This window comes from Gastrolobium bilobum, unplaced genomic scaffold, assembly GCF_033153095.1.
Source record: "Gastrolobium bilobum isolate Gb01-03AN ecotype WA unplaced genomic scaffold, APGP_CSIRO_Gbil_v1 utg4095, whole genome shotgun sequence".
Classification (NCBI taxonomy): domain Eukaryota; kingdom Viridiplantae; phylum Streptophyta; class Magnoliopsida; order Fabales; family Fabaceae; genus Gastrolobium; species Gastrolobium bilobum.
In genome coordinates, this window is record NW_026898132.1 from 105,508 (window position 1) to 118,745 (window position 13,238).

The 13,238-nt window shown below is 31.8% G+C and overlaps 2 protein-coding genes across 4 annotated transcripts; both read right to left on the reverse strand.

The window, feature by feature from the left end:
• Nucleotides 1-2,501: 2,501 nt before the first annotated feature.
• Nucleotides 2,502-7,226, reverse strand: LOC133313038 (putative hydrolase C777.06c). The gene is made up of 12 exons (XM_061514344.1): nucleotides 7,042-7,226; nucleotides 6,671-6,798; nucleotides 6,456-6,568; nucleotides 5,981-6,022; nucleotides 5,267-5,322; nucleotides 5,060-5,136; nucleotides 3,842-3,961; nucleotides 3,607-3,683; nucleotides 3,435-3,498; nucleotides 3,264-3,314; nucleotides 3,148-3,196; nucleotides 2,502-2,788 (listed from the first exon to the last, which is right to left on the reverse strand). Exons 1-12 carry the CDS (start codon nucleotides 7,163-7,165, stop codon nucleotides 2,670-2,672), a joined length of 1,020 nt encoding a protein of 339 aa, XP_061370328.1. The 5' UTR covers nucleotides 7,166-7,226; the 3' UTR covers nucleotides 2,502-2,669.
• Nucleotides 7,227-8,281: 1,055 nt separating this feature from the next.
• On the reverse strand, nucleotides 8,282-12,176 carry LOC133313027 (putative FBD-associated F-box protein At5g22720). Of its 3 annotated transcripts, none has more exons than XM_061514331.1 (4): nucleotides 11,977-12,176; nucleotides 10,224-11,395; nucleotides 9,873-10,052; nucleotides 8,282-8,657 (listed from the first exon to the last, which is right to left on the reverse strand). In XM_061514331.1, the coding sequence occupies exons 2-3, from the start codon at nucleotides 11,373-11,375 to the stop codon at nucleotides 9,876-9,878; spliced, it is 1,329 nt and encodes a 442-aa protein (XP_061370315.1). In that variant the 5' UTR covers nucleotides 11,376-11,395; nucleotides 11,977-12,176; the 3' UTR covers nucleotides 8,282-8,657; nucleotides 9,873-9,875. The 3 variants fall into 3 exon arrangements, with proteins under 3 accessions (XP_061370315.1, XP_061370313.1, XP_061370314.1); XM_061514329.1 differs by having other exon boundaries at nucleotides 10,224-11,461; XM_061514330.1 differs by having other exon boundaries at nucleotides 8,282-8,682; nucleotides 10,224-11,461.
• Nucleotides 12,177-13,238: the final 1,062 nt, after the last annotated feature.

Genomic DNA, 13,238 nt, shown 5'->3' on the forward strand with positions numbered 1-13,238 from the left:
ATAATGACCCATTGACCCAAAACTTGACCTATACCCATTATGTGAAAAAAAGAATAAAAAATCACATTTACATTAAAAGAAAAGTTTTAACGTAAAACAATTACGTCAAAAACTTTTACGCAAAATATTTCCATCAAAATTTGTGACTAAAAAATATTCCTGTAAAAGAATTTGACGGAAAAAAAAAAAATTTGTCAAATTTTTTTACGGAATCTAAATTTCGTCAAAATATTTCACAAAAAACATATTCATCAAAAATTTCGACGAAATACATTTCCATCGAAATTTTTTGACGAAAAAAAGTTTCATCAAAATTCTTTACAGAATTCAAATTTCGGCGAAAGTTTTCGATGAAAACATTTTCGTTAAACTTTTTGACAAAAAAAAATTTCATCGAAATTTTTAGCGAACACATTTCCATCGAAAGTTTTCGACTAAATATTTTCGTCAAGTTTTTTAATGAAAAACATTTCCATCAAAATTTTCAACGGAACACATTTCTGTCGTAAAATTTTTTGACAAAAAATATTTTGATAAAAAATTTTGACGGAAAAAATACTGTCAAAATTCTTTAGAGAATCTAAATTTCGTCGAAAGTTTCGAATGAAACATTTTCCTTAAAACAATTTCCATCGAAATTTTCGCCAGAACAAATTCCCATCGAAATTTTGAACGAAAAACATTCCGTCAAATTTTTTGACGGAATTCCTTTTTCGTTTAAAATATTTGATGGAGGAAATCATTTTTGTCAAAACTTTTGACTGAAACTAAATTTCGTAGAAAATTTATTTTTGTAAAAATTTTCATCAGAGAAAAATTTTCGTCGCTTTTCGAGAAAAAGTATTCCGATAAAAAAATAAGTTTGTGACGGAATTTTTGTCGTTTGCAACATAAATTTTTTTGTGACGAAACCAAGTCAAAAACGGATCAGATCAGATTTGACCCACTTCAAAAACCAAGTCAGAAGAACTTCAGAAATCATGTTAGGTCAGATCCGACCCAGTTCTGAACTAGTTCAAAAAAATTCAAACCAAGTCAGACCTGACTTGGATCAAATTAAAGCGGGTCGGGTCAAAATACCTGACCTATAAAAATCAAGTTTGGTCGAGTTGGCACAAAAATCTGACCCGACCTGACTCATTCACAGCCCTATCAGAAACGTTAGTAACGACGTTAGAGCCTCACTAACAGAAGGACTAACTTGGCTTGTTTTTTACAATTTCAGGGACCACGATGTCCCTTTTTAATTGCTTGGAATCAATAAGGGCTTCGTGAAATTTGTCAGGAACGAAAAATGATATTTATTCTAAATATTATATAACTTGAGCTACCTTATAATGATTTGAGAATATGAATTTTATTAAAAGTATCTTGCGGCAAGAATTATACCATCAAATGTGTGATTATAAATTACTTTCATACTTAAAAAATAAAAGATAAAAATGAAAAGACATCTCGTAAGGTGAGAAGAAAAAAATGAAACATTAATTAACGATGAAAAGCAGTAAGTACCTAATAATCAATTGGAAAACGGTCTATAATAGTAGTAGAAAAACATCACCTAATTAACTTAAAAAAACGCATCTATGAAAGGTTTTATGATGCTTTTACCATAAAATATTATATATTATTAGATTTTAGATTGGCACTCAATTAATAAACATCTACCTTTCATTAAGTCAAGATACCAAAATCATGACAAAGAAATTGGACGGACATCATCCATATACCAAATTAATCACATAACGTGACAACTATACTATCCAAAAGTTGGATTGCAAAATCTCTTGTTCCCTCATAAAACTGCAGGTATTACGTGATTGATTTTGCCAGAAATAAAAAAAGAAAAGTACTTGTTTTTCTGAACATATTACTATTATTTGATTGGCTTTGGTGCATGGAAAACATGGTGGGCCATAGGCCCAACTTGAATTTCTATGCGGAAAGTGTATGATTGCATATTACCCCATAAAAAATGTACTCAACCTTATAACAATATACTACTTAAAATGTCTGGTCGTCGCTATCAAAGTACTGAATAATACTCATTTCCAACATAGTGAAAGTTTCAGTGTCCAAATCTACTAAAATTCAACCACTTAACCAAACACGACAATTCTGTCGTCTAAGATTGTTAGACATAGACATGCTTTATCATATAACAAAGGGGTAAAGATATAATGTTTTGAGAAGTTGAGGTTTACCTAAAAAGTGTTTCTCTTTAATAAATTCTGGGAATATCCATTTGGAGTTTTGGTCTTGGTTGTGGCTTGTTCTGAACAATTATGTTTAGAAGGCAATATCTAAAACACAAAATGTCATCACAACTTTTTTTTTTAAAAAAAAAAAATTTAATTTGTATGAAATATGGATTTAATTGAATTTTACATAATTACAATATCAGCTATCCATATGGTTATTAAAAAATATAGTTGCAAGAAAAATCCTTAGTTACATGTATGGTAACATCCTTAGTCTTTCTTGTCACAAACAGAGGGAAAGAGAAAAGAAAGAATGATGATAGGAAGAAAATAGAATAGCTGCAGTAACCTGCAGAAAGTATGTACTTTCAAACTAGTAATGACATTCATTTGAATGTTTATTTAATAACTTATCTTCGACAGAAAAAAAATAAATTAGTCTTCTTATGAATGAGGACTGCGTACATGCTAGAGTTTGACTGGTATACGAAGACCATCATAGCTCAGTTGTGCATCAAGGCCCTCAGACTCCAATAGTTTTGTAAGGTAATCATTCACTTCTTCATGATCCATAAGATGCATCATACCTTCAAATTGCCAATGAGGAGACATGAGAAAATTATTTTTCTGAAACATTTTGCTCTGATGGAAAATTGTAATGCTTGATCAATGAACTGAAGTAGACCGTTGCATCAAGAAAATCAAGACAAGAAACTAGAGGGAGCATCATGCTAAAGAGGGAATGGATCCTCTCATGTGATATGAAGTTATGTGAGAGGATATCAACCGAACCGTTCATGTACAAATTAATGATTATCCTTTTATTTTATCACTTTTTATCTTAATGCTTTTTTTATCACCGTTGATATGTACATTGATAATTGAGATACTTTCACGTGACATCATGTCACATGAGAAGATCTTTTCCCTGGTAAGCTAAACTTACCTGTAAAAAGTGTCCTTTTGGGTTGAATTTTTCGCACTTCCTCTAAGGCCTGAAGTGAAAGATCAGAATAAACTTTATTTCCTCAAGAAAAATTTAACAAATGTAAAAGAGATTACCCTTGGAAGTCCAAAATGTGTGGAAGTAGAGCGATCAGGCCTCAAAGCATCCTGTGGAATAATCATACATCTAATGAGCGAAAGAGAAATTGTACACCGTACTTCCAGTTATTTCATGTAAAAATGTGGACACGTTTGTGGCAGAATAGAAAGGATGAGAGGGTGAGTCACCAGGATTAAGATTTCACAGTCCTTTAAAAGAGGGTAAGTTTCTTCAGGAATTTCACTAACATCACTGTAAATTTAGACACAAGATCAGCTCCACATATATTGATGAAAAAGCTGGGCTGAATTATAACATAAGCAAGAACTTTTCCACTTAGTTAGACATCAGAAGCATTACCTTATGTAACATATATTACCAAAACGAAAACCAAGGGACCGATAACCCTGGCCATGCCACACTGGTAATGGGGTAAACTGAAGTACAATAATAAGAGGTGGGAAAAATTAGAGGCAAACCCTATGCTCAAGAAGGAACATGGTCAGAAGCAATAAGCTAGAAAATAGATTGATGAATAGGAAAAAAGTACTAAAAAAGTTCACGGGAAACTATTAAAACCGTTAATAATACTGACCTTCAGTCCATGCACAAAAAATGGTTCTTCAGATATGATATTGAATTGCAACTCTGAGACTGCAGCACCAGGTAAGATAACACTAGTATCTACTAAATAATAATGGGTCTTCTTCATCACCTGCATATTTCAGTAATGAATAGATGAATAACTTCCCCCAAAAAAATATCTCAGCAGTTGCTCATTATAGTAATAAATGGTGAATGAATCAGCAGATCATTAAAAAGAAAACCATAAGCTTTCATTTTTTTTCCCATTCCAGTCAGGTTATCAAATTGCAATTCAAATGGTGAATTCCCAAGCTAATTTTTGAATCGTGAATAGTGGACTGTACCGAATTATAAGATTCAAAGATATAATGAAAAATACCTTGAAATATATCATATAAATTAGGTACAATGCTCAATGTAATAATTTGAAACTAGGAATTGACAAAATAATTTAACCATAACTCTCTCAAAATAAAATTATAAGTCACAAGTCACAAGTCATAAATAAGTCACATAAAATAACTACGAGAAGCTTATGTTTTAGAAGAATGAAAAAAGAGCCATGATATAACCAAACAAGGTGCCTATAGAGTGACTACATGTGTGAAACAGCCTATATTTCAAAAAATGAAAAAGAGCAATAGAATAACCAAATAGGACGCATAGAGTGAGTGAGTAACTGACTATGTGAATCTCCTGTTTCAGAAGAATGAACACAAGGAATGGAAAAATCAAATAGGGTGCATTCAGCAGCGCTCCTTTACTTATTTTTTAACTTGATTTAAGCTTATTCAATTTTTTAATTTCTTTCATGAGAATTGATGAAAGCAAAGAAAAAACTAATGAATCATTGAATTGTGCGATTTGTTTCTGTAAACTTAATTTAACCGATTCATGCATATATTTCATGCTTCAAAACTATTTTTGATTCATCACATGATACAAATAATTGGCTTGCCGAATCATATTGAATCATGAGATTCAAATTGCAAATTGTAAGATTCTAACAACTATATAAGTACCATTGAGAGGAACTCCAAGCAAATATCTAAAAAGGATGACAAGTAAACCTCAAGAAATCAAGCTTGTTATGCTCCATCCTGAAAGTTAAAATATTTGAGAAGAAGGAAACTTCCCCTAAAACATTTCTTCATTTTTTGACTACAGATAACAAGCAGAAAGTAAAATAGACAACTTTGATTTAGAAGGGAAGCAGAAGGGAGAGCACCTCAAAGTCACGCTGGGCAACAAATATTGGAATATAAGGCTGAACATTGTTTGTCCAATCTCTAAGATCATCAAGACCTGGGGAGAAGAGAGGAATGGAGTTAGTCTATAAGGCCAGTCATATTTATTATTAATTCAGGCAAGCATTATACTTGACATATTGATATTAATTATCCAAAGAGTATTAGAAAGTATTAATGTCAGAGACCTCCAATTGCATCAGCATGTGAATGAGTAATAATAACCGCATCAATTGATCTTATCCTGACAGAAATACAAATAGTTATAGAGAGATTAAAAGCAAAGTAGAAAATTACAAGAAGAAAACCTGTAAGAACACCATCTACTTCATAAATTTAAGGCTTCTCAATAATCAAGAGATTCCCAAGAAAAAGCATTTAAAACCACCAAAAAATGCCAGTGATGTACAAGTTTTGTAATACTTTTTGTCTCTTAGATTGTTTAATATCACAATGCTTTTCATATTATCATGCAACCAACTCTTCCAAAAGCTTAAGCTGTCAGGTGAAAGCAGATGAATGACTTCATATTTTATATTATATTTTTTAATACAGATATTTGATAATCCCATTTATTTTGCATGAGTAATGATACTTGCACAAACTAACACTTGTGCACTCCTCACACACTCCCATGAGAGCCATTGGACAACACCGTGGTCCCACTATAACATTTTTTGAATGGTCCAAATTGTACATATACCTCAAACAGTTTGTGCAAGTGTCTTTTTGCAATTTGCATATGTCCTGGCCAAATGTTTTACTCTACCTCCAGTTCATTACCCTTGTTATTATGTTGCATCATAGCTTTTCCTTAAAGATAAAATATGGAGAGAGAAAAAAGGAGAAGCCATCTCAAGTAACAATGTCATAAATAGCTAAAGAATTGAACCTAAACTAACCCAAACGCAGGAAACCACCGGAGAGCACTTTGATAGAAAAATCTGCAACAAGTAAAAAAATTGTTACCAGCACCCAAATGAAGCAAGCTCATTGAACAATCATATCCGAGTTTTCCTTGAAACTGAACTCAAATGGCCTTAGTCCCATCTTAAAGTTTTAAAAACTAATATATTCATGGTTAATGACCAGGCTAGCAATATATTGAAGGAAAGCTAGAAATTTGATCAAGCTAGAGTGGTAACTTCATGTTCAGCAATTCAGTAAATCATTTATTATCTGCTAACTATTAATTTGTCCATGTTCCAGCAAAGTTTGGATAAGTTCAAAAAACAAAAGAAATACTGATTTCCATACTGGGGCAAACCTAAAACCATAAACAAATCACATATTTGGAATAAAAGGAAGAAAAAAATCATCCTAATTCATAATCTAACATAAGTACAATTCACATTAAATAGGGAATTCAAATCATACTTTCCAGCATCTATAAGAATATTGTGAGTTCCTGAGGAGTCGGGGTGACGAATGAGGATGCTTGTGTTAAGTCTCCTATTCTTATTACCCGGTTCGGCAGCTTTTGAACAAACCTGTAATAATCATGAAAAAAAGAAAAGAAAAAGAAAATCTCTCTTAACAACCAGTTTTCATTAAACCCTTAACATTTAATCTCATACTCTTATCACATATACCGGACATTTGTTTAAAGTATTAGTCAAACAGCTAACTCGTGGAACCCCTTCACTAGTTCCAGTCCCCATAAATATAACTTCTGTTTGTTCAACAGGTAATTCCACTCCAGCATCTCCATTAGCAGAAGCTGTGGTGAATTGAGAAGTCAACACAAATTTTATCTAATAATCAAATTTTATAAATAAAAAAAAAAAAACAATTTTTTTTTCAAAATATAAAAAAAAATTAAAGACAATATTTGCAACCGTGTTCCAATTCAAAGCATAGGTTAGGTTCCAATATCAAAGGGTAAGCATTACATACATTTCTAAAGGAAGAGAATGAGAAATTGAAAATGAAAATGAGCAAGAGACAGAAAAGCAATGGTTACTGGAGTAGAGGCGAGAATCTGCAATGGTGGTGGGGAGTGAGAAGGAAGAAGGACGCCAACGCCATGAAAATCGAGGCAAAGAGGTGAGGGAACAAGGAAGAACGCGAATGGAGGCAACCACCATTGATTCACTGTGTCTGTGTCTGTCACACAAACATGTTCCAAATTCGTTCCTTTTCGCTTTCTTCGTTAGTTACCACTAACCACCAAAACGGGAAACGCAAAGATTATGGAAAAATCATACAAGTTTATATCCTTTTAGATTCTAGTTTCGTCTATCAACGGTTATAATTTATTGAATTAAAATTATTAATTAATTAATGATAAATTTGGCCCATTAAGTTTAACCTAATAGATTATAACCGTTGATGGACGGAAATCAACGGTTAAGGTCTAAAAATGATATAAACTTATATCCTTTAAAAGGATAGATGTTTTTCAATTAATTATTTTATAAACAAATTTATTTGAAGAAAATCTTATTATAAAAAATAATTTCTTTTAAATTTTTATATTTTTTCAGATATAATATTTTATGTTAGTTTAAATGGAAATTCAATTCAATAGAATCAACGAAGTTTGGCTTACTTCCAATAATGAAATCTATATAACTGAGGTTGAATTCAGAACTTTTTCATTGATAAGTAATCATAATCTTATTATAAATCAGTGTTTAGTATAAAAATTTTGGATAGGAATAACTTTATCATCTTAAATTAATCGGGTAATCAGTAAATTAAAAATATTTGTTACCTTAAATTTTCTTTATCACCTTAAAAGAAATAAAAAAAAAATTTGTTTTTACGTTTTTAAAGAGCTCTTTGCATTGTTTAAGAGATAAAATAAATAAATAAATATTTTTTTCAATATATTACAGATTCTATAAAATTCTTTTTATTGAATATTTATTATTTGCTTTAACAGCCTAAATAGAAAAATCTTTAGTAGCTATTGCTCAAAATAGTGTTAATTACTTGATAAAAAAAAAACGAATAACTGATTATTACATATTCTCACTTTTATTTTGTGTGATATTCAAGAACTTTTCAAACTAAAAGAGTATGACTATTATGTACAAAGAGAGTATGACTATTTTGTTCCATATTATTCAAATTTGGACAAACATACTTTTATCATTTAACAGACATATATAATGAAACCAAAAACCTCGAATCACCTAACACAAAGTTTGATACCTCAAAGATATAATTGCAACACTTTTACTACAAATAATGGCAATATCTAGTACAAGGCAGCCATGTTTTTCCCACAATTCGATTTTGGGGATAAAAAATGATTACTTCTTCTTCTCTTCTTTTTGTCATACGAGGAATTTAATTTTCCTTCCTTGACCCCCTTGAAAGAAACCAGAGAAAATAAACAAAAATGGTCCATATTCAATTTTTCTTTGGTTGAGAAATAATGATAGTCATGATACAATTTGCAAAAAGTATTTCAATTTCTATTTCACTATAGCCTGTTTTTCTAAAACCAACCACATACACGAATACATCCCAATCTTTTCCCATTCAAACTGTACCAAGCAATAACCCTTGTTTACTTCATAAGGATATCCAAGTATTGGTTAAATTCCACCTCAGCATAAGCCAAACCTCCTGTGCATATAGTATCCATCAAATCCTAATACAAAAGAGAGAAAAAAAAAAAAAAAAAAATCTGGCAAACTAATTCAGAAAGATCTTAAAGTTGAAATATATATCCAAACTCCTATTATCAATAGTATCGTTGGTAAAGTTGATCCAAAAATATACCCACGATGGCTCATTCATAAATAGATGCATGTTTACATACACAAAAATTCAATAATGATACAGGTATAGCCCCAAGCACAGCATAAAAAGCAATAAACAAAGGTTTAATGACCTGTAAAACAATGCAAAAGGCTCAAACCTAACGGTTATCATCGTTCACAGTGATTTATAACCATATATGTCGCACAAATGAAAATAGGCAAGACTACAGAGCTGCATTCAAAGGGGGAAAAATTATTGAATCCTAGTAGCCAAACATTGAACTTGCAATATAACACTTTGACTCCTTTACACAGTGATAAAGTTACTTGAACATTTTCTAAAGAATTTTATGACACTATCCATTATTACTGTTAGCCATTCTACATTTCCTTACCCGTTACAACCAACATGCTCCAAACTTTTACAAATGAGTAAATAGTAGAGAGTCAACTTCGGCAACTTAAATGCAAAATTTAGGTTGTCATTACATCAAGATTGAAGTTGTGTTAGAACTTCACGATGCACTTAGTTTGTTTTAGGTTCTCATTCTCAGTTGATATGCTTTCAAAAATGCTACCTTGTTTTCACTTTGTTTCCTGCTTTCAAGAATTTACAAAGGAAATTGTGAAAACAAACCAAACGCACCGAAGTGTTGTGTCTTCTCTATCTGTGTCACGTTGAGAGTAAATGACAGAAATGATGCAAACAGAGAACACATTAACTAATTCATCAAACTTTTGAACATGCAAAAAAAAGTGAAAAACAGCAAATCCCTATGAACAAAAAATAAAGGCAATGAATATTGTTGTCTAAAAGTCTCGAGCACAGAAAAACTAAAGGAGCAAAGCAAATGTAAGACTTTTTAGAAACTTAGACATTGAAATGATCGATGGATTTGAGCATTATCCACAAAATTGGAAACTTTAACCAATCATTGGACCAATTTCAATTTTAGATATATGATCAGATAGGACAAACAAAGTAATATAATCAGCTTTAGATATATGTTTTGAAAAATCATTATTATTGTAAATAAAGAATATAAATTATTTCAGAATAAAGGGGATTTATGAATACCTTCTAAACGGTCATAATATCAAAGTCTGCGTGCTGAGAGCAATTGCGGAAGTAGGCAGTTATATGGTCAAGGTTGTTGATGAAGATTTTATATGTTGATCCAACTCTAAAGTTCAATGACTTCAATTTGCTAAAAGACAAACATTCTGGCTTTAACAAGGCTGTAGTCCCACAGGTAACCTGAAATTGAAAAAGTCACAATAAATAAATTAATCTTAGGCCAACCAAACTTACTTAATTTGAGAATTTAAAGTAGAAACCCATTCTCTCTCTCTCTCTCTCTCACCCACACACACTGTTTGCAGTCACATGTACATACAGATAAACACACACAAAGAGTTTTCTCCATACCTCAACTGTACAGAATGATAGCTTAACAGCTTCAGCATTGTGACGTCCCCGTAACACATTGATCAAACCATGTAAAGTCTCCACTCTTTTCTCTCGGTGAGGCTTTTCCAATCGATCATGTGGTTCATGAATATCAATGATCAATCCATCCAAAGAAGGAATACTAAACTCAAAAAAGGCACAAGGTGTGGAATACAAGTAGCTGAAATTGGTAAGCTGCGGAGCAGCAACTACAATCTTACATTTAAAGCGGTTGCACATCAGAGTCAAGTTACTGAGTTGGGGAGCAGATATCACAAAATCCTTAGGATTCAAATCTGACTCAAAGGACATTTCACTTAAGTGCAAATTCTTCAAATTGACACAATTAGTAAATGGATCCAAACAGTCAATTCCCGTATAGCATAGAGTGAAGCTGTTTAGATGCAAAGTTGTCAACATTGTAAAACCAAAAAGCTCAGACAAACTTGAAAATGGATTTGAAAAGTCAGCTGCAGCAGGATACATTGAAAACTGTTCCAGATGCAACATGTCCAAAGATTTGCAACCTAAAGGGGATGAGGCATTTGTAGGATGGCAATCTTTTAACTCAAGCCTTTTCAATGACTGGCAAGTAAATAAAGCCAAAGGAATTTCAACCGGCGGACTGCCAGAGGATTTTGCTCGAAGATTGATTCTGATTTCTTCAACACCATGTGATGCTGCATATTCGATGACTTTATTCAATAGATTTTGATCTGTTGCATAATCTACCCCAAAGCGATGGTAAATGAGAACTTTGATTTGAGAAGAATCGCGATGCGACAGGACCCACAACACAAATTTCTTGAAATCAACCAACCTAGTGAATGATTTGCTGCTGAAGTTCAGGCAGGGAATTGAAGTCCAAAGATACCTCCACCTTTTTGATAAAACACAAGTTCGAATGGCATCCTTTGTTTCCATAAATGACAGAATATGATGGATAACGCAATCTGGCATTTCACCAAGTCTGTCCTGACATTCTGCCACTTCACAATTATCTACATTTTGAGAAGCCAAAATTGTGTTTTTTGACTTCTTCAACACAGGACCAGATTCCAGAAAATCAGCTTTCTGCATTGCAGCTTCACAGCACTCAATGGAATCAGTGGGGTTGAAGCTCTCAATCATATTCCCATCAAATCATTACTCTACAAATTTGAAATGATCCAGTTATTAGCTTATTGGTTCAGCAGCAGTACTCCTCTACGTAGAATCTAACAAAACAATAAAATAGAAAAAAATCAGCATATTAAGATAAGAAAAGTTATCCATATCTAAGAAACACGAACAGTCAAGACGAGGAATTGGAAATCAATAAAACCTCTCTTTATCTCTTTGACCCAATCTCTGGCTCTGATAATTGAAACATGACACTAAATAACTTGAGGCTCCTTTAATAACTGATAAATGCTCCACAATTTCTATATTTACCAAAATTTCTCGGTTTGAAAACTATTCCTCAAACCCAATCCTCAGAAACAAACATAACCCTCAGAAATCAGAAACACACTAAAGACTCCAAATTTCATGTAAATAAATCAAACCCCATAAATAAAACATCCAAGCCAACCAATTTCACAGGGTCAAGAACAATCAAGAAGACAACTTTACCATCCCACGGTTGGAAAAGTCACACAAAGGCACACCCCAACATATTGGCAAATAAAAAAATGAAATAAAAAATTAATGGGCAATTGAAAAAAAGGGAAAAGGAAGGGAATTTTTGCACCTGAATAAAGGTCCTAGGAAGACGATGATGATGTTGATTATGGGGCACGCGCGTTGACAAAGGTTGAAGGATGACTGTGTCTGAAATTCTGGGGAGAGCTTTTGTTTGTTTGTGTTGTATGTAAATGTAGGCAATGGGAAATGGTAGAAGAAGTGAGAGACTCTCTCACTTCAGAGCTTCCAATTAGTTAATTCCCTCATTTTGTGGCTGCGACCAAAGTGGCTCTCTTTCTTTCTCTTTGGGCTTTTTAGTTTTCTTTCTCTTAATTCTTCCACTAAAGGAAACAGAGAGGGCAAAAAAAATTAAAATAATGTTTCTACAATTATATCATTTATTTATCTATTTATAAAAAAATGTCAATTTAATGTGAGAGATTGAGAGGGGGAAAGGTGAGTGGCATGATTTTCCATTAAATATTTCTCCTTAGGCATATATTATGCACATAATAATTACAAGATCCGTTGGAAAAAGGTCTCTCTTTGTCCACTTGTTTAGGGTAAAAGGACTGAAATATAAGTTGTGTGTAGAAAAAAAAATTGAGCTTTGAAAACTCGCCTTCATATAAAGAGAAAGTGTCGTAAAATATTTATGTGGAGAGCCTGACTTTAATAAATATTTTAAGTTTTGATATTATTTTTTTATTATTAAAAAATTAATGTCAAATCATTAATCGTGATCTGTGTCTTTGGTCATTTTTTGAAGTAAATATAGTGTTATTAGTTAATCATTGATACGATCGTGGACATAATTACCGCTAACATAGGCATAATAATTTGGGTCTAAAAGGCTCATGATCATGGGCATAATATTTAGCATTAGGGCATGTTTGGTACATAGTGTAAGATAAAGCTTGATAGTATAAGACCTAATAGTATAAGGTCTGATTGAAAATACTATCCAGTGTTTGACAGATATTGTATAAAATAATATCATCTAGTATTTGGTAATGTACTGTGTAATACTATATATGATAAAAATAAATATTTTTAATAAAAATATCCTTTAATAAAGAATTTATATAATTCTTCAAAAAATATCATATGATATTAATTTTTATAAAAATTTATTGATTAGTGTGTCCAAAATATAAATTAATTTTTATAAAATAAAAATATTTAATATTTTAAAAATTAATATATTGAAAAATTAATTTTTATTTTAATAGATTAATATTAAAATAATATATTAATTTTTGAGAATTACATTGGTCAACGATGTTAATACATCGATCTCTTATCAGGTCTTATCCCTCACCCTTAGGC

Coding starts and splice junctions, on each gene's coding strand:
- LOC133313027 (XM_061514331.1), bottom strand. CDS start 11,375: ATGATTGAGAGCTTCAACCCCACTGATTCCATTGAGTGCTGTGAAGCT. Junction 10,053..10,223: donor TATCATTCTGTACAGTTGAG/GTATGGAGAAAA, acceptor TTTCAATTTCAG/GTTACCTGTGGGACTACAGC.
- LOC133313038 (XM_061514344.1), bottom strand. CDS start 7,165: ATGGTGGTTGCCTCCATTCGCGTTCTTCCTTGTTCCCTCACCTCTTTG. Junction 5,137..5,266: donor ACATGCTGATGCAATTGGAG/GTCTCTGACATT, acceptor TCTTCTCCCCAG/GTCTTGATGATCTTAGAGAT. Junction 3,197..3,263: donor CACATTTTGGACTTCCAAGG/GTAATCTCTTTT, acceptor CTTTCACTTCAG/GCCTTAGAGGAAGTGCGAAA.